Source organism: Lissotriton helveticus, chromosome 7, assembly GCF_964261635.1.
Source record: "Lissotriton helveticus chromosome 7, aLisHel1.1, whole genome shotgun sequence".
NCBI classification, from domain to species: Eukaryota; Metazoa; Chordata; class Amphibia; order Caudata; family Salamandridae; genus Lissotriton; species Lissotriton helveticus.
In genome coordinates this window covers 456016971-456043682 of record NC_136068.1, presented here as the reverse complement: position 1 = coordinate 456043682, position 26712 = coordinate 456016971, and the positions used below count along the sequence as shown (strand labels likewise).

The 26712-nt window shown below is 44.6% G+C and overlaps 1 protein-coding gene across 1 annotated transcript in view; it reads right to left on the bottom strand.

Annotated features, from left to right (window-relative positions):
- Nucleotides 1–439: 439 nt before the first annotated feature.
- PRRT2 (proline rich transmembrane protein 2) overlaps nt 440–26712 on the bottom strand; it is a 351193-nt gene continuing 324920 nt past the window's right edge. Inside the window, exon 4 of the mRNA XM_078652403.1 lies at nt 440–6213. Coding sequence (XP_078508529.1) covers nt 6203–6213 — 11 coding nt within the window. The 3' untranslated portion in view covers nt 440–6202. The remainder of the gene's footprint in view (nt 6214–26712) is intronic.

Below are 26712 nucleotides of genomic sequence, written 5' to 3'. Positions count from 1 at the left end.
AATGCTATAGGTGTCACATTTGCGAAAGTTCAAACTATTGACATTGTAACTGACAAAGCTATTACTTTTGCTATTTTCAAAACCAACACATAAATAAAAAAAGTGTCATTTACAATACCAATTGTTCAAACTTTCCTAATGCGAGACCTATTGCATTTCCAATGCTTGTTTACTTATGTGTTTTTAAGCCACCCCCTTAATTACATTGGCCACGCCCCTTTTAGAGATCCCCCAGTTTTTTCATCCCACTGAAAGCCCTTAGTATCACTGAATTTGGAAACAACAGCACCTGTTCATTAAGATCCAGAGCACAGTTAAGATGTAGCGGTGACTCTAAAAGTAGCCAATATTATTAACCAAGTATTATTAACAGAGGCTCCTGCAAAAGTGATCATGCGTAAACATTATATTTATTTCTTTTTCATGCTTCTTCAATACAAAAAGATGTGCAGAATTTAAAACAGTCTCCCTTGTCAAGTATTCCCTCCCTCCCCACCCACAACATGCTTCAGACACTGAAAACAACACCCTCTCCTAAACCAGAGTACAATACAAAAAGGAAATCCCCCCAAAATCCACAAAACAGAAGTGTGGTGAAAGTTACCAAGGAGGAAGGGGCGCCGTGTCGGGATATTACCACAGAAGAAAGAAATTGGGTACATGGAGACCCAGATGCTAAGCTATTTAGCACTGACCAAAAATGGGTGTGCGCGTCACAGGAAGTAACGTCAGTGGTAGTTTCCTCGGAGAGAGAGTGATGTCATTTGTAGTGGTCGCATGAAGCAATGTTGTCAAACGCATTTGCAGCAGAAGTTGAGGTATTTTAAGTTTGCCACAGGAAGTGATGTCACAAAATCACTCGTGACATTTTTATATCTTTTACAAAAAGGGATATTTTATTTTGTATGCTTTACTAAAGAAGAAATATAAATTGTATTTCTCATATGACAACTAATGCTTATCATACGAATTGGCATTCTCATAGAGATTATAAAGTGATGCATAAACTGCTCTTGACTCAACAAAGCTTGATTCAAGGAAGAGCATTTTGTATTTGTCGTAGGGCGTGGCATCATAATTTTCCCCTATCAGAAAAAGCAAATTGACTCATAGTAGTTCCGGTTGCAGGTGCCAGTACTGCAGCTGTCCTACTAATTGATTTATCATATACATGTCACAGGAAGTAACATCACAATGGTTACTTATTATCTATAGTAACATGATAAGTGTGTTAAAAACGAAATGGTCATAATTTGCACTAATGGTATGAGTTATTATTTTATAGACGTGTCTCGGTCATTGCCATATGCGTTGGTCATAAATATTGATGTGATTATTGTTTCAAACAGAAAATGCCCTTAGTCTCTACATTACCATTACAAAAAGCAAAATCTAGATTGCGAAATTCCTTTGTAATCAGTGTGGTCAAAAATAAAGCAATCATTTTTACTTCTTACAAAGGAAGTGACGTCATTATGTTTTTCATCATAAGAGACACCATTTAAAGATTTCAAAACAAGAAGTAAAGCTATAATGATAATACTCCTGACTGGATCTTTTAATTTTCTGCTCGTCTGATATGTTTGGTTGAGAGGAAGAAGCTGTGGCTTATCAATTTATCATGGCACTTTTATTGGAGCGTTATTTCTTGATAACGCAAGGATATTTGAAACCAATACATTTTTATTGCAGCGAGGAACATCAAATGTATGTTTCCCAGAGATCTCTGTAAATACTAATTGTAATATGATGTAATTTCGATCATATTCTTAACCGGAAGTGCCACTTCAAGGTTACGGATGTCATAAGGTATTGGTAGATGGTATAATATGTAGCAAGAAGTGATGTGCTAGTCTTTTGATGTGATCTAACTCTTTGTAGGAAATTATGTCTAATAATATTATTGCTAATATTTCCTTTGTGTGTGATTCTTTTGATGTCAGTGTTTATAGGCTATGCCATAACCTTGTTAGTCATCTTGAGTGGTGTTACAGGATTATTTGCAATACCAAGCGATTTCATCTTCTTTTGAAATCAGTGTTTATAAGTATGATGCCATAATTGTGACCAATGCAGTAAGTGATGTTACTACTATATGTACTGCAGGAAGTGATGTCGCATCCCTGTGTAACGGTTGTATGACATTACAACACATGCTTTTACCACGCATGCCTTTACAACGCTGTTTTTACAACGCATGCCTTTACAACGCATAGTGCTTTGGGGCGCTGGATAGTGAATAGTTTAATTTACTATTCCAACTCCAGTCCCCGTGGATAGTAGGGAAGGTGTTGGATAGTAAATTAAACCTATTCCCTATCCTAGAGCGCCCCCCAGCGCAATGCGTTGTAATGGTTTGCGTTGTAAAAGTTGCGTCGTAAAGGCACTTCGTGGTAAAAGTTGCGTTGTAAAGGATGTTTCCCCTGTGTAACTCATATTCCCCTAAGGAAGTGCTGTTGGAATCTTCTGTTTCAGAGGAAGTTTTGTTGTTAGGTTATTCACTAGGGAAAGGGGCACGACATGTTTGGCCAGAAGGTCTGCAGAGAGCTAATGGTCAGGAATTGGCAAGCGATTCTGATTTCTAGGTTTATGTTGCTATTTCACCGACAATGTAGTAAAAGCAGACGTTTGATTCTGGGTCTGTACTCTGTGGCAATCCCCTTCCTCTTTCATATTCACACTCACACGTCCTGTTAAGTGTTTTGTCACAAGGCATTCTCTGTTAAAAAGGTGTAAGCACATTTTTCCTCAGGGAAATTGTGCAAAGTGCTTTAAACCCATCTCCCCTCCCACCGCTCCCATATATTCATGCATCGGTATAGGAAATAACAGGGCTTTGTTACATCATAAAAGCCCACACGGAGAACGCTCGGCACAGTTCAAAAACGGAGATGCAGGAGTGACTTGGGCCTCGGGGTGGACTTGGCAGAACCCCAACAATGGAGGTCTATTCTCTACCTCTCCTTGTTTTTGGTTGAAAAGGGACAACTTCTTTCCATTAAGTAGCCCCATTCCAGGCTCTTTGAATAGGAGTTTGGATTTGTTGAGCTGCATGACTTCAGGTTGAATCAGGAAAGGTTTTCATTTTGACAAAATAATTGGTTACCCTGAGGCTTCTTGGCTTGAGATCAGATCTGACGTTGGATTTACAAAAATAACAACCTAACCCACATCTCATCCTCTCCAAAAACGAGTAGTGGTACAAAAGGGTGTGGTTTGGGGGGTGATTTGGGGAGTGTGATTTGGCTTGAAGTAGGCAACAAGACTTTGGTTGAAAAGGAATCTTTGGGCCGGGCAGGGGATGAAGGATAGGCTGGATTAAAATATGAGTGGTGTATTCTTTCCCTGTGCTGTGTATAGGGCAGTGCTTAACTTCTGCTGGTGATTGCAGGTGGATGGCAGCAGTACTTTTTTGCGAGGGGGCCAAGACATGTTTATCATCACTAGATTTTGATTCAAAGCAAAAGAGAAAGACAGAAAAGGTAGAAAGAAGGTAGAATAAAATAAATAGATTAACAGTGGCATAGGATGAAAGATTAGAGGAAAAAGAACATGGCAGAGTGAGATAAAGACACAGGAACTGTAGGGTACTGAAAGAAAGAGACATGAGGTGGCTATATGGGTATTCTAGCCATGGTATATCAGATATGGTACTCATTTGAGCACTGGCATAGGGAATGTAAAGACCTGATGGGGTTGTCAGTTGGGAAATGGTCGCCAAATCCCCACTCTCTTCATCATGGTGAACTTTACCCAGTTTCTGAGTGATGGAGGCAAACATTGTGCTTCTCTACAGGGCAGGCAGACCTTTACCTGACTTATATAAGGCCACAGTGGCTTCCTCAGAACTGAATTTGGTGCATTGGACGTCACCAGGGTGTGTATGGAGCAGAGCAGGGGTGGCCTATATGTGAAGGGAGGAGATGTGCAGACCCTATAGGAGAGCTTTAGCACCACCTGAGAATTGGTGAAGGCACTGACTCCACCACAATCCACAGGTGGCGGACACATTCTCATAATATTCTTGCAATATTTTGTAAGTATGAACTACAGTGTGGGGACTACAGAGAGTTTCTAAACACAAGTTTGCTAGCATCTGAAAAGGGATAAGACTGTCAAGGCTCTTAACTCTACCTGCAAGGGTCCGGAAACGACAGAGCAGGGACTGCTTTGCCCTCTAGGTGAAGAACATCAATGTCATAGGGGTAAAGCATACTATACAGTCACAGCTCTAGATTTTACACTCACATCCTTAGACTATGCTTTGAAACCTGAAGATGGTGGCGCATGCTGTGCAAGGACTACACTACGATGGATACCTTAGAGCGGGTGAATTGATTTTACCCAGTTTTTGGCTCATATAAAGGGAGTACAAGACCCTAGACTGATATATAATGACGCCATTCTTTCTAGATTGAAGAAACGAGCACAGTTGAGTTGGGAAACTATAACACATACTAGCGCCTAAAGACAATGTAGTTTCTGGTGTGTGCTATATAAACGGGTATTGTGATTAAGTAAATGTTATAGGCTAGGACCACGCTGTCCCGGTACGAAGTGCTTTTTTCACGGTAAACTCATAGAACTAGAATGCCGGGCTTGTGATACCAGCCAAAGCACCCTAATAAAGGCTAGGGGTTTTAATACACTGTTTGTAACTCCATTCAACGTCAGCATGTATTTTACAATGGGCCTCACCCCCCCAAACCCACCTGTCCCATAAACAGCCCCTACCCACCCCCACACCGTGTTGTTCCCTGCATCTCCGGTCGGTGGTAAACTCATAAGGCATGCAAAGATAAGTACAAGTGAGTCAACAGCACCTTGGGTGCCTCCTTCCATGGCACCATAGCCCTCCCCTTCCTCTGGTAAGTCTTTTTTTCGGTAACAGTTCCTTTTTCTGTAAAAAAAAAGTTATTTTCCCACTCTTTTTTATTTGCATACTCCTCCCAATTTATTTGTCTGTACCACTTCCCTCTTCCCTCGTAATCCTACCCGCCTTGCTCCTCCATTGTTGAGCTTTCCAAAGAGGGTGAAGATACATTTTGAGAACTCCACCTCCAACTCCCACCTTTTTTGAGTCGTAAACAGAATCCCGTATGTGGTGGGACGGATAACAACATCAAGAGATGAAAAGGTGTAATCAACTAGTTTTTGTTTACCACATTTCCCAAGCAACCTGCATTTGGCCTTAGCTTCAGAACTCTCACCCTTGGGGAAAAATAAGCCAATTTATAAAGTTGCATGAAAATAAAAACACAAAAGGTTCAAAAAGGTCAGAATTTGGTTCACAGAGAAAATTGTCCAAATGCCTGGTAGTTACAGGGCTATATTTTTCCATTATTGGTCCCCGAAAATCTCTCCACTTGTTCAACATAAGCTCTGTGTAAAAAAGAATGAGCCCAAAAATGAAATACAAAAACTGTTGAAAAGGAATAGTCTGTTTACGCCTTTTGCCACATTCTCTCTTACTTCAATGTTTTTGGGAGGGAATTATTCTTGTGCAGCGGGGTGCACTTTGTTTTTTATCTTTTTCGTTGTGTATTTTTTGAGGCTCAGAACAGTCATTAAAATATGTAAACATGCCACTTTCAGGTCGATGCGTGTTTTAGTTTTTTCTTGCTTGTGTTTTTTTCTTAACTTTTTTTTATTTGTTTTCCACCTCCCTGTATATATATTTTCCACAGATTTTTTTGATTTTTTTTGCTTTCTTCAAACGACCGAGTTATTTGTTGTTTCTAGTTTGTGGTAGTTATTTACATCCTTTCAAGAAAAAAAAAAGTGGTCAAAAATATTTAAATAGAATAAATGTGGACAAAGGATGCATTTGAAGGGTGCCCCCGGATCCGTTTGTCTGTCTTTCTTCTCCAATTACTCCTGAATGAGAGGCTGTAGGAAAGAACAGAACTCCAATCATGGAAACTGTTAGAATGGATCCACAGCCGCCATGTTGTTTAATGTTTTTTTTTACGTCAAGGAGGAAAAAAGCTGTGAAATGATCTGCGTTAAAAAGTAAATATGGGTGGATTCCATGTCGTCTCTCGTCCATGCTCACTTTATCCAGCCTCCTGCTCTTTCCATTGGTAGGGCAGATGTGAGTTGCGTGATGGTGATGCATGCTGCAGAAAGGTGTAAAGATCCTTCTTGTATTCTTGTGCAGATGTTGCATTCCAGGCATTGGGTTGCTGGAAAGTGGTCCATCTCAACCCAAAACTATGATATAGAAAGTAAGAAAAAAAATTGTTAGAATCAAAGAATAATTTCATTGAGATCAAGTGGCAGATATATTGAATAGTTCATCATCATCATATAATCTTTGGTTTTGACAAATTAAAACCCATAAAAGACATCCACAATGAGTAAAAAACATCAATCCCATTGCAAAGATTTCCCTAGTAGGAATGAAGCAGATAAAAAAAAACAAGCCAGGTAAAAAGATTTATGCACATCGGATAATAGCTGTAAATAAAACAAAGCAGGTCATACTTGCTTTAAATGTTTACCAGCCAGAAAATGAAAAAAAAGGACTTGCAAAGTTTTTTGTAAAAAGGACAAGGCATTATAACATGCAGGGTGTCCTGTATAGGAACACAGTCACATCCACGCCGGGCAAAAGTAGAATCAAACGAGCCCCCATCTGGTAATGGAACAAATTAAGTCTAAAACAAATCAAAAGAAATCAATGGTGATCGGTAGATTGAAAGTTAAGTAAGGCTTTAGTGCCAAAGTAGTTTGTATCGGTACATAGGCTCTGACAGAGGACTTACATTTCAGTTAGGGCTCTCTCTTTTGTTTTCAGCCCATGATTGCCACTTTGACTCAGGCAACATCCCCAGCAACAATAGAGTTAAACATTTCAGGCAACCCAGTGTGCTAAAGCACACTTTAGCATAGTTTAACCAGGAAATGCTGGACACATGGTTAAGGGACAGACAATCCTTCAGTATAAGTCGATTAAGGCTCTTTTCAGGTCTCAACCGAACAGATAGCCAACGTAGCAAAGGTCGCATCTACAGGATATCAGACAAAAACCCTAGCCCAAGTTCCACATGAACAATATAAGAAGAGGAACTTTGGGAGAGACATAAGAGTCTTGTTCTCAATAATATATAAAGGAGAAAGATTGGCAAATCCCCCAATATTGCTGTAAAGGGACACATTTGGCTTCGTAAATATGCAATATAATCTTAATAGAGTTATGCCCCAGCCTATAAGAAAAATCAAAAACACAGGTTGGGGTCATGGCGAGTTTAATACATCTGGCAGTAGTAAGTGAGACCAGGTCAAAGACGAGTCAAACAATACTTCTACGTAGGGAAAAGTGGGCACATGGCTGATATCATGGACTTTGGCCCAGAGGATTATGGGTTTTGTGAGGTCAAGGCTGTCTATAAAGTGCACAAAGGAATTTAACAAGCACTGCAGCCCAAATGCAGTCCTGCAAATTAGGACAGCATCGTCAGCATAAAGTAACGGTGATATCCAGCTATGACCACTCTGGGGCATGTCTCTACCACCATTACAAGTGCATTCTCCAAATGATTTACCTGTAGGGTAAAAAGCAGCAGTACAAAGATACAGCACTAGTGCACCTCCTGGTTCAGAAAAAAGTGCTCAGTGCATTCCTCATTAGGCCCGTACCTGACTGAAGCAGACAAGTTAGAATGAAGATAGTGGAGCAGAGTAACTATATTGACCTCAACACCAAAATGCAACATAATATCCCAAAGTTGCTCCTTGTTTACTCTGTCAAAGGTGGAACTTAAATAAAAATAAAACAGATGTATGGTACCTTGCTTGGCAACTATGTACTTGTTAATAATAAGATACAGATTAAGGCATTGATCAACCATCACAAGGGCAGACCGAAAGCCATATTGTACATCGGATAGTTCTTTACAATCCTTGGCCCAGGACAATAACCTATTTGAGACCAACCATCTGAGAATCTTAACCACAGAGCTTATCAAAGAGATAGGGCAATAGCATCTGGTATAAGCACAGTTCCCTTTTTTGAAAACTAGCACGATCACAGAGGTAGACCATGTCTTGGATATAGGCTGCTTGGCAGCTGTAATAATATATAGAGTAAGTGCTATATTGGGTTGACAAACGTTCAAAGGGACCCCTTCAGGTTCAAGGGCCTTATTCAGAGGGAGCTTTTAAATAGCAAAATGAACCTCTTCCCAGGAGATAGCTAAATATTCAGTAGTTAGATACATTCCTTAAGCAGAAGGGAGTGTATGCAGTGCTTCAGTGTCAATTTCTTTGACAGCTGCAGTACTTAATTTGTGCCAGTGGTTGCAGGTGGTGGGCACTGGCACTATGTTTTGTGGTTCTGGGATGTTCCTCGTCCGTCTTAGATCCTGAGTAAGAGAGAGAAATGCAGAAAAAGGAAAACGAAGGCAGAAAGAAGATATGAAAACAGTGACAAAGTGAAAAAGCATGGATTAAAAAGAATCTGCAAGACTGATCAAAAGATATTAGGAAGCCTGGAGTGGTAGACTCAAGAGACATGAGGTGGAAACAAGGTTAGACAGCCTTAGATTTCAGCAACTTTGGCATTCAGCAACACCAGTGGTGGGCTCATAAGAGAAACTCTGAGTCCCTCCACTTATTTCACTTCTGTTTTTTTTTTCTTTTACATATTAAGCATTGGATAGTGTTTCACAACACTGAGAGCTTACGGACATGCTCTAAAGCACTTTGGCAGCTGTTAGATTTTATTCAGTTTGGCAGCTCTGATGGACCATGTCTTTTTCTGTTTGATAGGTTGCAAGCATGTGTCTGTCATCATTGAAAGCTGCAGTTGTTTTAGATCTCGCCTAGCTCAGCACGCATGCACTGCTCTAGGAGAGGGCCTCTTGGAATCACTTCAGACTTCCAAGAGACTTCTCCGTGTGGGTCTGCCTCCTCCCACACATCCCATTGGCCTTTGCGTGTGGCTTTCAATAATGAAAGCACACAAATGGCCAAATACGGGTGCATGTCCCGCCTTTCCTCAACACTTTCACTCCTATGGCCTAGGGGTCTCAGGAGCGAGCAGCGGCCTGCAGTGTGCCAGCTGCATTCTTTAAATTCCTTGCAGCATGTGCGTGCGCGCATCACCCACAGGCTTGTTGTGTCAAGCAGCGCTTTATCTGTAATTATGGCGGCTGCTCCCTTCATCATGCTTTGCTTAACTTTTATTATTGTCTTTAATTACGGCGGCTGCGCCTTTCATCAGGCTTTGCCTAACTTTTATTCTTGCGTAGCGCTACTTGTTTTCTGTGCGCTTCGTTCCCTCCCACCTCGCTAAACTCCCTGCCCATTTGTTCCACCCCCTCCTAGGCCTCTCACCCGCCCGTCACTTTTCGCCCTTGTTTACTTAATTTTTTTCATCTTGTCTTCAGAACATTATCCTGTTTCCATCCTCATGCTTTTGAGTACCTAGCGTTTCTGTCGAAATCACAGCTCACTGTAGGATGGAGTGTGACATTTCCATAAGCCATTATTGATAATTCATGCAGGAACATCTATCCCATTGGCCAGTGGCCGCGATGCTTACCGTTCTTAAAGCACAGATTCCAACACTTTTATCATGCCTTAGCTCTTAAGTCATAGATATTGCTAAAAGAGGTTATCGTTTTATCGACCTTGGGAGATTGAAAGGCTGAGTTGGCCCTGTGGAAATCAAAAGCACTAGTCTGCGAGTTACGCACAGATCTCAGCCGCAGGTGCTCAGCCCACTGCACCATCACACTGGTCAGTGTGTGACTGACCATGCAGGTGTGATCACCAGTCACAGACGCTAGACACTGACGCTTCACATCCTGCCTGTGTTGCTTGTGTAGCCCCGGCCCAGTATCAACGTCTCTCGTAGAACAATTCTTCCGCCTCGTAGGTGGCCTCTCTTCCAGGACGTTGGTGTTGGCAGAGTGGGCGGGCTTGGTTCCTTTTAAGCCCTTTGCGAGGGCAGATGCACAGCTAAACACTTATAAGGTCACAAGGGTGAGACCTATTGGCTATGCCAATGCTTGTTTTGTTTAGAGCTGACAAACATACTTTTCTTCTTTAACTGTGGTCAGTCAAGCTATTTATTTGTTTATTTATTAAAAGGTATATGTTTCAAAAGCAAGACCCATGACCTGATATAGGTTTTTAAAATATATAATAATGTAATATAGTGAAATATACACTATAATAATGTAAAGCAATTACACAGAGTGACTCCAATGTGACTGAGAATAACACACAGTAGGAGCATTTCGGAATACAGCACAGGTTCTAAAATCTACTACATGGAGCAAAATGTCTTTCTAAGATTAAAGTGGCAATGAAATGTAGTCTTTTTTGGAATTTCTTAAAATGCCTTGTACAATGGAACTTCCCAATGTCCGGCAGAATGGACTCCTGGTCCCTGGGTGCACTTTCAGAGAAGGATTGATTTCGAATTTTTGCCGCCTTAAAAACGGGTCTTCTGGGCAAGGTAGTTCGGGCTGTCCCAAAATATGCCTTTATGTATAATTCAGGTTGATTTAAAGATGGTCCTCACCTATGCTGGAGAATGGATGATATGTGATAAAAATGCTTGCATCCGTGGCTAGCCTAGAAGCTGCATGTGGGCATGTCTGAGGAAGCTAGATGCAGTTGGGGAATTCTTGAGTAAGAAGCTTCCTTAGTTTAATCTCAACAGCCGGGGAGATTGGATTAGTTTCTATGTGATGTGTTCAGGCATGAAAGGTTTGATTTCCTGCTCCCTGTTTTCACAGTGCAGGCCACAGCCTGCCTGCCCTTCTAAAGAGCATTAGAGATCCCCTTGCAGGTGGGTGCAATCAGTGACTGCACTCACCTGCAGGGGGATGACTGGAGGGGGGTCCATGGGACCCCCTTCACTCCCTCCAGAGGGCAGCCATCAGCAGGTGTGCTAACAGTGTGCCATCTTTTAGGTGGCGCACTAACAGTGAGAGCTTTTTTGCCTCTGCATCCGAGTCTGTAATACGGGGCAGGTGTAGAGCCAAAGGGATTCCCTCATTTACATATGGCATGCCCCCATGCAAATGAGGGAACGCCCTCTGAAGATGGTGCTGGCCCTTCATTTATGCACTCTCGGTATAACAGAAGGGGCAGCACAAGCATCTGCAGGCCCTTCTATAAAACCAAAGTGCCCGGGGGTGCACAAAGAAGGCGCAAACATCCCTTGTGCCCCCATGGCACTTTCATAATACGGCCCCAGATAGGCAAATGTACAAATTTCAAATTACTTCATTTTAAAATATTTGGGGGGGAAAAACGTGGCTCTATTTCACAATCCAACATACTGGCAATTTTCAAACAGTTTTTCTCGAAAATATACAAATGGTTTATGTTACTCTGAAAACAAAACTACGACATAGAAATATCAAAGTTCATGAACATTGCGAGAGTGGATTCTTGAGGAACAGATAAGGTCACAGCGAAGAACAAGTACAGCCACAGCCAACACGTGTTTTGTCGCAAAACAACCGCTTCTCCAGGGCTCATATAAAGTATAATTCAGGGACACCTCGTAAGACCTTTAACATACCATAGGAATCAAAGACTGTTATATATTGATGCCTCTAATCCTTATTATATTTAACGGTCCTTAACATTTTCACCTCTCAAATCACCACTAATCCCAATAATATAAAGAGACATCATTAAAATGTTCTTCAAATAATATTCTGACATTCAAGTATGCTTTGAATCTGCAAAATCAAAAACCCACCATACGATCCTGCATAGGAATAGATTTACACATGTTCAAATCAACGAAAAAACGCAAATAACTCAACAATGAACATCCACATAAACCTCAACCACAGGTGCCAAATCTGAATTAAAATAACAAGCCCCCTTTTATCACTGACTTCAAAGCATACCCAGTTCTGCATTTTGCCAAACTTTTCAAGAAAGGTCTGCACTCATAAGATCATTCATAGCAAATCAAACCTTGTACAGCATCATATTCAAAACATTTTATAGGAAGCCAACAGGTCACATTGAAAAAAATTGTCCACATTTTTCATTCACCTCCACATATATAAAATCTTACCCGTGCATACTGTTCCTCATGACTTTCCCTTGTAAGAAAGTAAAATTCCCCCACAAACTAATCTCTCTTAAATAGTTTAATGGTAATAATATTTTATGACATAATAACCATTTCATACCACATTTTGTTAAGAACACTTACAACAAACCAACAGGTCAGATTAATACTATTAGGTTGCCCTGCGAGCAGATTCTTACGGATGTATGACGTTACAACGCATACTTTTACATCGCATGCCTTTACAACGCGGTTTTTACATCGCATACCTTTACAACGCATAGCGCTTTGGGGTGCTGGTTAGTGAATAGTTTAATTTACTATTCCAACTCCAGTCCCCGTGAACACTAGGGAAGCTGTTGGACAGTAAATTAAACTTATTCCCTATCCTAGAGCGCCCCCAGCGCAATGCGTTGTAATGGTTTGCATTGTAAAAGTTGCGTCGTAAAGGCACTGCGTGGTAAAAGTTGCGTTGTAAAGGATGTTTCCCGATTCTTACCTGCCCACATCGTTCCTCACTACCTCCCATCATCCGAACAAAGGATTCTCCTGCAATCCAATGACTCTTAAATAGTCTAATCATATGCCTTTATTTCCTGTTTTGTTTTGTGCCAAAAGAAGGGGACGTCAATAAAAAAAAAAAAACAGTGATCTCCAAAACCCAAAATGGATTTGACAAATGCATTATCCTAATCGTAAAGAGAACCCTTACATCTCAATCCATCTTCCTTTCCTAATTCCTACAGTTATAACCAAATAATTCCCGACCTCACCTCTATTTAACCACTTGCTTTCTAAAAAATTAATCTTTACTAATCTGAAAGAAAAACATTGTACTGCATTAAAGTACAAACTAAAATAAACTACTTCACAGACCAAAACCCGTTTTGAAACCCTGACCCTCACAATTACCCTGCAAGCATCATCTATCATTTGCACCGGGACACTCTATTGAGTAGCTGTGCGCGCTATAAATCCCATAAAATAAATCTACATCTACACCTTTGTGCTGTTATTTCAGGTCTCCTAAAAGCCGTGCCTGCCATCCTCTATTATTAGTGTTGCTATGATACATTTCTTTAAAAAAAAAATTATTAGTTTTAAATCAATCAGGATCTCGAAAATAGTGCACTTTCAACAGAATCACAGTACAGTGGTATCATCCGAAGTCACAATACAGTATAGACATATCAATCTGTTCATTTATGACTAATCTCCGTAAAGAGAACCATCTTAAACAAGACAATCCTGTCAAAAAAAGGAATAAGATAATATTTGAAATATGCATTAGTACGCATAGCACTGCGATCAGCTTCGAACAGGTGGTGCACAAAAACAAAACTAAGCATTACATTCCTAACTTAACTCACCCACCCTCCCCCTGGGTCACGAATCGGAGATCTGTCCTCTTCTGCCATATATCAGTTAGCTAGCACTTTCTTTTATCAGGCGTTCTACACTGTTTCAGGGCTAGGATTGTCCTCCAGCCTCTCCCCCTCCTCCGATCCTCCTGTCAGGCAAGGTTTCCTCCGACCTTTGCGTGGTAGCGCCCTCCCCTCTAGGGATCTCTGAGATCATTAGTTTCCATGCCCTTGCCTCTTCATCCAATTTTTCGTCCCTGCGGACTAGTTTCATTCGGATTCACTCCTCTGTCTCCCATTCCCCTCAATTCCTTGGCCCACTGTGGGGGGCTTGGAACCCATCGAACTGATTGCAATCCGCTTCTTGGCTAGCACCAACCCTAACTGGAGGAATCTGCGTGTGAGCTTTTTTTTCCCTTTGGGGTGGGGAAGGAGACCCAAGAGTATTCCTCTGATAGATTGAGGAAGTGCCCATTTCATTATCATTCGTAGGCGTTCCAGGATCGACCCCAAAAAAATCGTATCTCCAAGCAGTCCCATTTCATATGTAAGAATTGAGCCTCGTTGGAACCACATTTGGGGCAATGTACGACAAACATTTTATGAAACACATGTTTAGTCAGATAGGTTTATTGGACAATATTAAACTGGATTAGTCTGAATCTAATGTTAGTGCTAATCTGCTTTACACCTTCATGTACCTTCTTCCAGTCAGAGTCCATTAGAGGTTCCTCCAGTTCTGCATCCCACTTGACCTGAACAGGAAGTGGTTGCACGTCCAGATCCTCCCGTAGTGCCCTGTAAATGTTAGATACCAGCCTAAGACCCCCCCACAAAGTCACTAGGGCCTGAAGGGTGGCAGTAGTGGGAGGTTCTGGCACAGCTCGGGCACAGCTCTCGTGCCACTGCAGAAATCTTAGTGTATTGGAGGTATTGACCTCTACCTAGCTCGAACATTGACTCTACTTCCTCTCTAGTAAGGAATCGTTGTCCCGAATAGAGGTCCCCTATTGTATGACAACCCCCCCTCTATCCATCTAGTTTGGCTTGTTTTTTCCGAACGGCACCACAGCCTAGAGCAGGGCTTCAGGGGCTTAAGGTGCATGGTGCACCACATTTTTGATTGCAGATTACCAGGTTGAGGCCACATGTCAGATAATATATGGGAATCATTCGGAAACATGTGATCCCATCATGAGAAGGTCAGGGAGCACGATCCCCGGTGAGTGCCCATCAATAGCCTCTTCTCCAAATTATCATTCTCATAGAGCGACTGTACTGCATGTTGCAGCTGTGTCGCCATATAGTAAAAGTCAAGTCGAGGGACTTCAAGTCCTCCCCGCTACCATGTCCATTGTAGTGTATCTAATTTCACCCTTTTCTTTTGGTCCCCCATAGTAACTCAATCAGTAGACGATCCAACTGATGGGAATATGTCCATGGTATGGGGTAAAGGGAGTTCTGCATAACATAAACAACGCAGCAGAACCACCATTTTTATCAGGGCAACCCGCCCCATCAGGGATAAGGGCAGATCTCGCCAGAACTCGACTGACTTACGGATGCCCTCCACACATTTTCCCATGTTCCGCTCCAAAGAGGCCTCTGACTTATGTGCCAGCCTAACCCCCAAATAGCACACCGTATCTTTAATCCAAGCCATCCCCACACTGGGTAGGACGCACTCCTCGATGTTTTTCAGGCTACCCCTTGTAAGTGGTTTAGACTTTCCCGGATTAAGGCGAAGTCCTGAAATCTCACCAAAGCCAGTCAGCTCCTCGAGGAGTACCGGGACCGCCTCTCTCGTATGACGAAGGTACACCAAAGTATCATGAGCGTACATCAACACCACATGCACCGTTGGACCCAGCTGAATGCCCCACTGTCCCATTCTATCTCTGAGTGTAATTGCCAGAGGTTCCATCGCAAGAGTGAAAAGGAGTGGTGACAGTTAGCAGCCTTGCCAAGTGCCTCTCCGAAGCTCCAAACTGTCTGATACCTGGTTGAGCAGTTGGTTTAACGTAAAGCAGTTTCAACCGGCTCAGATATTTGTCCCCCAGTCCCATTCGCTCAAGCACCGCACAGATGTAATCCCACTCAACAGAATCAAAGGCTTGTCGGATATCTAAGAGACATAGGGTCCAATCTGCCTCCTGTAATTCCGGCGCATGCCACATGTGTGCTAGTCGTCGTAAGTTATGTGTGGTGTTTCGACCTGGAATAAACCCAGCCTGGTCCGGGTGGACCAAACGGGTCATGTATGGGAGGAGTCGTGCCGTCAGCACTCCGCTCAATATCTTCTTGTCGATATTTAAAAGAGAAATGGGCCGGTAGGAGCCCGGAGCCAGAGGATCCCTGCCTGTCTAAGGATCATGGACCCTAGCACCTCCATCATGGTACCAGGAAGCTTCTTTCTGGATAAAGCCTCGTTAAACACCTCTAAGAGGTGATCTACCAACTGGGCGGCAATGTTTCATAAAATTCTGCTGGACACTTTTCTGACTTCAGTCTTTTAATTGCTGCTAATACTTCTTCTCTAGCCAGTGGTCTCCCCAGGGTTTCAGCATCCTCCTCCTCAAGAGTGGGAAGCGTTATGTAATTAAAATAGTCCTGTAGTGTATGTAGTCCGACGCGGGTGTTAGTCGAGTATGTCTGTTGTAGATGAGTCGCACATCCTGCAAGAATTGTGTTTTGCGTATGGAGGGTATCGCCTTCATTGTTACGAAGCTGCAACACCAGTATCTGTGCTGTCTCCGTTCGAATCAATCGGGCCAATAGTGCTCCCGACCTGTCCCCCTCCATATATAGCCTTTGTCTATAAGTAGTGTATTGGTGTTTCTCTAACCGAGACCAGGCTTCAAGTAGCTCCCCCCAAACTTGTACCCACTCTGCCCCATCTGTCGGTGGTTTATGAAGTGTGGCCTCTAGGGTCTTCAGTCTCTTTTCTATAGTGTCAATGTTGGCGTGTAGCTGCTGATGGACACCATAGGTGGTTCTTATGCAAACCCCCCTGAAGACGACTTTTATAGCCTCCTATTCAGTGGGTCTAGTGGCTGTGGACCCCCAATTTTCAGCATGGTAATGTTGTAAGGTCTCCGTCACTGTGCACATATGGGGGGTCCGCAATGCCTTCCATGCGGAGCCGCCAAAGCGGAATGGACGACCGTCTCGATCCTCTAATCAGAGTCAGCAGCAAAGGTGCATGGTTGGACAAGTAGCGAGGTAAGTAAGAAACGGCCTCTGTTGCGGCCGAAAGGCTGGGCGAGAGATAACATCAGTCAATATGGGAAAAGGTGTTAGTTGCGGGGGTAAAGCAAGAGAACTCTTTTTTGGCAGGGTTACATGCTCTCCACTCATCCCTCAACTGCGTCCCATGTAAAATACCCATGAGGGAGTTCACCATACGGGGTTTTGTACGCTCTCTATCGAGCGCCCCATCTGATATCCAAAAAGGAGGATCTCAGCCCCCATGTATGGTGTTGCCGCTTTCATTCCAGTTAAGGAACTTTAACGTTTGTGCTGCCATGGCTGTGTATCCATGAGTTTGTGATGAATGCCCCTTCTATATCAGTGTATTGCCCCTGTCTGTCCCAAAATCCGTGTATCATGGCTTGATCTTTTGTGACCCTAAACTTTCCCCTATTAACAAACCAAATTATAACAAGTAAACTGTGATTTACCCTTCCCCCACCCACAGGCAGCAGTATAGAAGCGAATATGCATCCTGCAAGTCCTATAAGAACCCATACATACCGTCCCATACCCCCACCCCCATCCCTCAAGCTCTCCAATGTCCGGGCATCAGACCGAGGACCCCGACCCAATCTAGTCCGGTCTGAGATGCCAATGGGGATATTCATGGAGTGCTATGCAAGGGAGCAGATAAGGTCAGGGCACGAGATTGCTCTCAAGCTTCCTGGATGGACCTGCTCGCCAATGGGGGCGCCGCTGGCCTGGCGGCTGCTCTTGCTCCCAAACCACAAATGCATTAATGTGCCTTTAGACCCATAGTGCAATGCAAGGGTATGGTGAAACAAGAAATAAACCTATACTTCAGAGGTCAAAGAACTACCCCCTCAATCAGGAACGCGCGCCTCCCATGAACCTCAACAATAATTACTCAAACCAGATTCTGAAGACCCCGTCCCAACAATCACACGAATACCAACTTATCTGTACAGTTCGGCCATTAGTATTCAGCAAATAAGATCATTCATCGCCACTGCCTGGTCCTTCCTTCTCCAGTGCCATACTCGTCATTGCTTCTACTGAATCCGGGACGTCTGACGCCTGTAATGTGCCATCATGAAGAACCATAATCCGACCCAGACTCATCGTTCTCTTCCGCTGCTTCTGCCTTGTGGGCTGTCTGCGACTCCTCCCAAAGGAATGTGAGGAAGGCATCCCAGTGGAACTCGTGGAAGGTTCTAGCCGTCTCCCATCAAGAGCTCTGGCATCCAACCAGTCTCGTGCTTCTTCTGCAGAGAAAAAAAATACAGGGTGCAGCCTTCACTCTCCACCCGGAGCTTTGCTTGGAACATAAGGCTATATTTTAAGTTCAAGTCCCGGAGCCATCATTTTACTACGATGAAAGACTTCCTCTGTTCCTGGACCCTTTATGTGTAATCCGGGTACACTGTGATGGAGTGTCCCTCAAAAAAGAACCGTTGTCTGCTGCGAGAAAGCTGGAGCAAGAGATCCCTGTCTCTGAAGTTAAATAACTTTGCAATATTGGTTGGGGAGGTGCCCCGGGTCTCGGGGAGGCCGCCGGCGCTCTGTGTGCTCGTTCAACGCTAAAGAACTTCGATAACTGTTGCGGAGCCATTTCCCGGGTGATCCAGTCCTCCAGAAACAGGTCCGCTGAGAGGCCTTCTGCTTTTTCTGGAAATCCAATTAATCTGAGCTTCCCCCTTCACGACCGACCTTCTGAATCCTCCGCTCGATCATCGAGTTTAATCACCTGTCACTTCAGTTCTACTACAGAGATACTAAGGTTCTTGACTTGTTCTTTAAGCACTGCGGTGTCTTCTTCTGTGGTCGTCACTCTGTCCGAGTCCTTTCTGAGATCACATCTCAGTATATTGACATCTATGGCCACCGCATCGATCTTCCTAACCATCTTGTCCCTCGTCGACTGGACAGTGCAAATTACGTCTAACAGCATCGGGGTATCTTTTACCGCTCCCTCTGGGATGTCTTTGTCTATTACTTGGTCTTCATTTCTGTTCTCTAGGCCGTGGGGTAGCATTTGGGCATAGTTTGATATCTTGTTAGATACCGGTTTCGTTGGTTGGCCTTTCCCCATACTGCCCAACCAACTGCGACAGAGTGTGTCTTGTTTGCCCCCACTCCCTCAGGGGACCGGAAGTGTCTCTCCCCAGCAGCTGTAAATCTGGTAGGGGGGCAGCCTCTCCTAGCATGTGGAGACCTCCTTTGCAGACCAGACACCCGCAGGGCTTCAAGTCTTAACCCGTGCTGCATGCGTCTAGAGCAGGATCTATCACGTTTCCCCAAAGCACCAACTTTTTAGCCAGACCGTGACAACAGCCACTTGTGATCTTTAGGGGGTTAATCTGCCCCTACTGTAGTGAAGTTAGCAGGCTAGTGGTTGTGGGTGGAGCTTAGGGGGTGGACAGGAAGAGGAGGGAACCCACGAGGAAGAGGCAGTTAGAGTAGGGACAGGGGACAGGCAGGGAGCATGCTAATAAAGCTCCATTGATAATACATATCTGTGTCTGTGATTATTGTAGCGGGATGCTACAACTGGCGACGAGGGTGGGATTCTAAACCCACCGCCTGTGTCACCCTGTCCCAAACCCCACGCAGCACCGAAAAAAAACAACAAAAAAAAATGCTGCTGACTGGGGTCGCGCTGCCGCCTGAGAGACGAGGCCAGCAGCTGCAAGAACTGCTCCTCTGGAGATCGGGAGGGAGCCAAGAAGTGTCGCAGGAACGAGCACTGGATCGCCCGACCACCCGGAAGATAATCGCGTCAGAACGCGTCTCACGCCGGAAGCGTGAGCCCTGGGTGAGATGCCTGCCCGCAGGGATCGGGAGCCCACTCCGACCCTGCTGTATGCCCAAAAAGCAAGAGAGAAGTGCCCCAAGACCGCGGACGTCGTCCGCGACGTGCAGCCTTCAAGCGCTGCCAAGTGCGCCCCGATTTCAATCAGGACGCTGTCCTGAATCGGAAAACCTCACGCCCGATGCGTGAGGTTTAGCAGTCTATCGGCGCGGGAAAAGCGGAAGAGCGAAAGTGAGCTGGGAGCCCACCCCAACCTCACCTGATGACCGCAGTGGCCGAAGAGAGACGAAGTCTGGAGTAGCCACCCGCAGAGCCAGCCGCTGGTGAGTCCTGAGTGGCCTGGAGTGATTGAGCCTGGAGAGCAAGCCTCGTGTGGTGCAGGGACGGCGGCCATCTTGAAGTCAGGCAAGCCTTAGGACTGAACCTTGAGTTTTTGCACGGCGGCCATTTTGAAGTCAGGCATTGATGAAAGAAACAAGCATTGGCAAATAAACAAGCACTGGTATTCAGGAATAAGCAAACATTGGCAAAGAAACAAGCATTGGTACCCGAAAACAAACAAACATTGGCAAAAGAAACAAGCATTGGTTCCCGAAAACAGACAAACATTGGTAAAGAGACAAGCATTGGTAAAACCAAGTGAGTGTGACAAAGACACAAACAAACACTGCAAAGATGTCCGATGTTGATAGAAATCAGCCGCCACCGGCAGATGCCAAACCTAAGGTTCCAGGTGGGTCACACCTGCGAGCGCCTGAACCCCTAAAAGTGACCACTGGGGAACCATGGGTCCCAAATGGCAAGAATGGTTCGAAGAATTCGAGGATTATATCGAAGGATCAGAAGTGACTGAGGATAAAAAGAAGTTGATTGCCCTGCGTAACTTGGCGGGGCGGGAGATAGTCAAAATAATCAAAGACCTTCCTGACGCCGAGGCGGACACCTATGACAAAGTGCGTGACGCATTAAACAAGAGATTCCTTCACAAAAAGAATGTTGACTATGAACGCCATACATTTCACTCGGCTCGTCAAGGGAAAGAGGAACCAATGAGTGCTTTTATGATGCGACTGAGAAGACTAGCTAAGCATTGTGCGTTTGACAATTTCTCGACAGATGCCGCAATTAAGTCACAAATAATTGATGGATGTCACTCCGACCAACTGAGGAGATGACTATTGAGAAAGGAACATAGCCTTGATGATATAGAGGAGATGACACGAATATTTGATCAAGTAGAAGAATATGCAGCAGACATCGAAACGGGACACAAAGGAAGTCGCGAACAAGTGCGACGCGTGCACGCCAATAATGAAAGTCGAAGACGCTCGAGTGACAAACACTGGAGATCACGTCCGTCATCACGTCGAGAGCAATCAGGACATCAGCGGCGAGAACCGTGGAAGAAGGAAAGGAGATCAGAGAATGTGAGGAAGTGTTTCCGTTGTGGGTACGATTACCCCCATGTAGACAGCTGTCCTGCCACGGGCCAAAGATGTCGGAAGTGTGGTCGAACTAATCACTTTGAAGTGATGTGTGGGGAATACAACAAGGAGAGAAGAAGTGGTGCCACAAAGACAGCTCAGCCCGACTCACGAAGAGGTACCCCGAGAACGTCCCGATCTGGTACTCGAAGACATCATGCCCGAGCTGTCCAAGACCAAGCTGAACAGTCTTCTGGGTCATCACATTCCAGCCGAGAGTCACGTCGGTACAGGTGGGAACGGAGATCACCATCCCAGGAATCGAGACCGTCATCCAGAGACTCAACTTACACCATTGAATATCTGAACTTAGCTGTAGATCAAGACCAGCTCAAGACATATCCCAGACTGGATATCAAAGTTGGCAATCATGATACGCAATTTGTACTAGACTCAGGTGCATCTCTGAACTATATTCCAGTCACCGAATATGAAAGAATGAAGCCACGTCCTCCACTGACCTTTGCACCAGTCAGAGTCTTTACATGGATGGCTAAGAAGCCACTCCCCTGCCTCGGGAAGTTTTCAACGACGTCGGATAATTGCATATGCGAGTCGTAGCTTGACTGAACCGGAGCGGGCATACTCGCAGCCAGAAAAAGAAAGTCTTGCCGTAGTGTGGGCATGTGAACATTTTCATGTCTTCATATATGGAAAACATTTCACTTTGATTACGGATCACCAGGCTCTTGTTACCATTTACGGAAACCCACGATCCAAGATGCCCCCAAGAATCGAAAGGTGGGGTTTACGACTACAGGAGTACACATTCACCATCATCCACAAGCCAGGGAAGTCAGAAAACCCAGCTGACTATATGTCCAGACACCCGGCCACATCTTCAGTCTCTAAATCGTCCATTGCGGAAGAGTACATACACTTTGTGACCGTTCAGGCTCTTCCTCCCGCTATCCCAATGGACACCATCAGAGAAAGCACAGCACAAGACATCATCCTGCAGAAGGTCCTGCGCAGGATTCGACATAACAGATGGAGGCATGATTCTCAGGATGCAGAGACTGATCCGGTCCTTAAACAAGAAATGCAAGCCTTCCGGCATGTGTGCAGTGAGCTATCAGCCACCACGGATGGCATAATACTGCGAGACCAGAGAATCGTGATTCCCACTCAACTGAGACAAGGAGTGGTTGCCCTTGCCCATGAAGGACATAGGGGTATTGTGTCAACCAAGCGCGCATTGAGAGAACGAGTGTGGTTTCCATATCTCGACCAAATGGTTGAAGCTACCTTGAAGGACTGTCATCTTTGTCAACTTACGAGCAAAAGTGATCCTCCAGCACCCCTAAACATGACCCCCCTACCACCTGGTGTGTGGCAAGAAATTGCCATTGATTTCTATGGACCCTTGGCATCGGGCAAGTATGTGCTGGCCATCATCGATGAACACTCTAGGTACCCCATTGCACGTTTTGTGTCATCTACAAATGCCGTCAGCACTCTCAAGGTATTAGACGAAGTCTTTGCGGCCTGGGGCGTTCCCTCCACGGTTAAGACAGACAACGGACCTCCATTTAATGGAAGTGACTTTGCAGCATTTGCGAAACACCTGGATTTCCATCATCGTAAAATTACACCCCTCTGGCCACAGGCCAATGGAACAATTGAAAGATTCATGGCCACGCTCAAAAAGACTTTTCAACATGCGACAGCGGAAGGGAAAGATCTACAAGTCGCCCTCAACGAGGTCCTCCGAGCTTACCGAACAACTCCTCACGCTACCACAGGAAAATGCCCGGCAACACTCATGCTGGGGCGTCCTATGAGGAATCGCATCCCAACGTGGGAAGGGGCATTACGACCATCAGTGTCACCCACTCGAGATCATCAAGAAATGATGAAGACAGACCAGCGCCGAAAAGACAAAATGAAGTCATATGCAGATCACAGGAGAAGAGCGAGATCACTCTCGTTACATGAAGGAGATCGGGTGCTTGTCAAGCAAGAACAACAGAAAAAGACCAACTGCCTATTCAAGGACAAACCGTTACTGGTTACGAAAAAGAAAGGAACTATGGTGACTGCTGAATCAGAACAGAGACGAATCACGAGAAATATTTCGCATTTCAAGAAATTGCCACACGATGCCACTGATATCTCAATGAGTGAAATGGACACTCCCGGTTCGGAAGAACCACCTTCAGTCAGTCGTGAGAACACTAGTCCACTCAGTGAAACCAGTAGTGATACCAATCTGGGAATGAGGTCACCACGACCTCATCGTGACATACGTCCACCCAAAAGACTTATTGAAGAAATGGACTAGAAAGTCAGTATGTTGTTTGTTTTGTTACAAAGGGGGGAGATGTAGTGAAGTTAGCAGGCTAGTGGTTGTGGGTGGAGCTTAGGGGGTGGACAGGAAGAGGAGGGAACCCACGAGGAAGAGGCAGTTAGAGTAGGGACAGGGGACAGGCAGGGAGCATGCTAATAAAGCTCCATTGATAATACATATCTGTGTCTGTGATTATTGTAGCGGGATGCTACACCTACCTCTAAGCACAGATTCCGGCCTTGGACCATCTCCTTCCTTTCTGTTTGCATCAGGCGCCGCTCCTCTCGGCTGAACCTGCCTGGCCAGACAAGCACTGCCGCACAGATCAGGTCCGGGTCCTCGTAGCTGCTCCAACCCCTGGCAAGGCTGTAGTATTTCAGGCAGCAGGAGGCTTGCCCTTCCTCCCAGCAATGCGAGCCCGCCTCACATCAATCTCGGCAGGTTTTGGGCTCCGTTTGGGAGGAACAACAGCTCCAACAGCACTGCAGAGGCCCCACGAGGCTCCCAACCCCTCAGCCCACCTTGGCAGAATCACAAGTCGCGGTTCACTCTGCAGGCGTCACAGGTCCATCTGTCAGCAAGGCTCCCCGTTCTGGGTCATTTCTTCCGTCGCTGAGGTGCATTTGGCTGGTTTTCCGTTTAGCGGGGGACAGAGAGCTTCCCAGGCCCAGCGTCTCTTCAGACCCCGCCGGGTCTAATGAAAGATGACGCCCAAGCGTCTTGCAATGTGAAGCTTCGGTTCTGCCGTCGCGGGGATGCTCGCCTCACCTCTGTGATAATACAGCTGCAGGAAGGCTCTCGTGTCCGGAGAGGTCGTTTCCTCAGACTTTTTAATGTAAAGAAAGTAGATTAGGTAATGGCATTTAACTATTAGTTAAAAGACAAGGCTGTGTAACAGATAACTCCCAAGGTTTTTTGCCTTTGTCACTGGAATAGGGAGCAAGCCAAGTTCCTGAGGCCACCAGTCAGGGGACCAAAAGGAGGTGTTACTTCCGAAGAGCAATAATTCAGTCATGCTTGAATTTAACTTCAGGCAATTCTCCATAATCCACTTACTAACCTGTTGCATACAGCTTTGAAATTTAGAAGCTATGTCCAGAATATTGTTTGTGACTGAAACAATAATCTGTGTGTCATCAGCATATGACACCATTGTAGAGCCAAATGATTTAATAAGCCTGGTCAGAGGGGTGACATATAGATTAAAAAGAGAGGGACTAAGCCAAGAGACCTGTGGAACCCCCCCAAGGGAGATATGTGATGCATAGCTGTCAATGTCCACAAAAATATTTTAAAAGAGAAAGAGCTACACCACCTATGCCAATCTTTTGGAGACGACTTATCAATAAGCAGTGGTCCACTCTATCGAAACTCGCCGAGAGAGCTAACAAAATCAGAGCAGCATTTCCTCCACTGTCGATCGCACATCTATCCTCCTTAGTAGTGGTAATCAGGGCGAGCTACGTACTGTGCTCACTCCTGAACTGGGTAGAATCCAAAATATGGTATTGTTGATAAAAGTAGTCAACTCTTGATTTATGAATTTTTCGAGGATTTTTCCGGCAAGGGCAACTGGGAGATAGGAAAGTAATTACTTGGATTCAGAGAATCCATGTTTTTTAACAGAGCCAGAATGGAAGCCTTTTTCAAGGATTTAAGAAATATTCCTGTTTTGAGAATAAGATTGAAAATGTCAGTGAGTTGATGTGCAATAAGATCCAGAGCTAAGTGAGCTTGCTATTCTAGGAGGACAAGGATCTGCCGGGGACCAGCTTTTGCTGTGCGAACACATTTGAGGATCTGATCATAGGAGACGAACGAGAAGTTAGGTAGCCGAGGTGAATTAGCTACTGGTGGGCATTTTGGTCTGTTTGATTAAGAGAGTCTCCTATGCTCTCAGCAGATGGACTACAAATTTTAAGAGTGTGACTCAATGAAAATGTGTCATAGATGTTATGTACTTTTTCATAGAAAAAAGAAGCTAGAGTATTACAAAAGATCTGGTCAAAGGCCCAGTTTCTGTTCTCCAGGGTTCTACTTAATTTCTGAACCAAAGCAACTAATTCTTTAGTACTATTATTTTTGGATTTAATTTTATGTAAGAAATAGATGGTTTTCGAATTGTGAATCAATACTATGTATTCTGCGATCATCTCCCTATAAATGTCTTTCTTGGTGGTGGCATCATTTTGCCTCCACCGCCGTTCTAGCCGGAAGCATCGCCTTTTTAAAAGCCTAAGTTCCTCTGAGAACCTGGGCTCAGGTGGGATAGCTCTGTTTGCCTTACCAGTTTTTTGGGGGAACTAGGGTATATACTGTTGATCTAATCTCTGGATCACAGGAAATAGCAGGTCTACTATTTTCCAAAAGAACATTGAATTCAGTGGCATCTAAACTATGCCACAGGCGCCGCTCGTACTTTGTGGCTGATATTCTCATATTGCCAGAGGAAATCGGTACGGATAGAGTAAACAGAAAAGTAGAGTGATCCGACCAGGGTAGTTGAAGTACACTCCTAGATTCTATGGAGGGACTGTCCGTAAAGATGGCATCAGGCAGTTGCCTAGCCCTATGAGTAGGGCCCCTAATAATCTGTTCTAATCCTACACTAGTCATTAAATCAGTAAGGTCACTAGAATCTTTATCATACAAATTATCCAAATGGAAGTCAAAATTGCCTAATAAAGTGTAGTCCTGAGAGTTAACCTTGTTTTCTAGTAACTGGCCAAGAGTTTGTATAAAGTTGGCTCTAGGGCCAGGTGGGCGATAGATGAGAAGCTCATTGAAGGAGTAAGTGCGACTAAGTTCGATTTTAAAGGAGAGCACCTCACAGTCGTGTTTAGAATTAATATCAGTGAAGATTGTCCTCCGATGATCTCGGTAAACTATGGCTAAGCCCCCTTCCTTTTTCCCTCCTGGTATTTCCTAACAATGGAGAACCCTGCCGGGAATGCGCTGACCATGTCGGGCCAGATGCAGCATCAGCCCAGGTTTCCAGCGCAAAAGCTATGTCAAGTACATGTGCCTCTACAAAATCTGCAAGTTTGTGCTTATGTTTTATCAATGACTGAGCATTTATTAATGTACAATGCTACGGTTTTGTTACCTTTTGTTCCTTAACTGGGGGGGGGGCTGACAGTCTTGGTTGTTCTCACCTTGATGTTTGTTAATGCGAGATTGCATTCCGGGCACATTTGTGGTGTCTCGCTGTTATAACAGCTTAACACTGGGCCAAAACAAAGTCTACTCGAAGTATTTAGCTCAAGGAGGTTGCTTCTAGAGTAGCTGATTATTTTCCTCGGTTGTGGCATAAAACTGGCAGGGGATGCTGGCTCTGAGCATGATTCGAGCTAGACGGGCTTGTTTTTGGTGTGCCTTTGGCATACCATCATCACGCCCACTGCACCCGTCCGCTGTGCGATTGCGCTCCCATGCTGAATAAATCTCCCACTTAGTGCGGGGGCGTAGCTTCGCCAAATGCTTTGAGTAAGCGTGAAAAC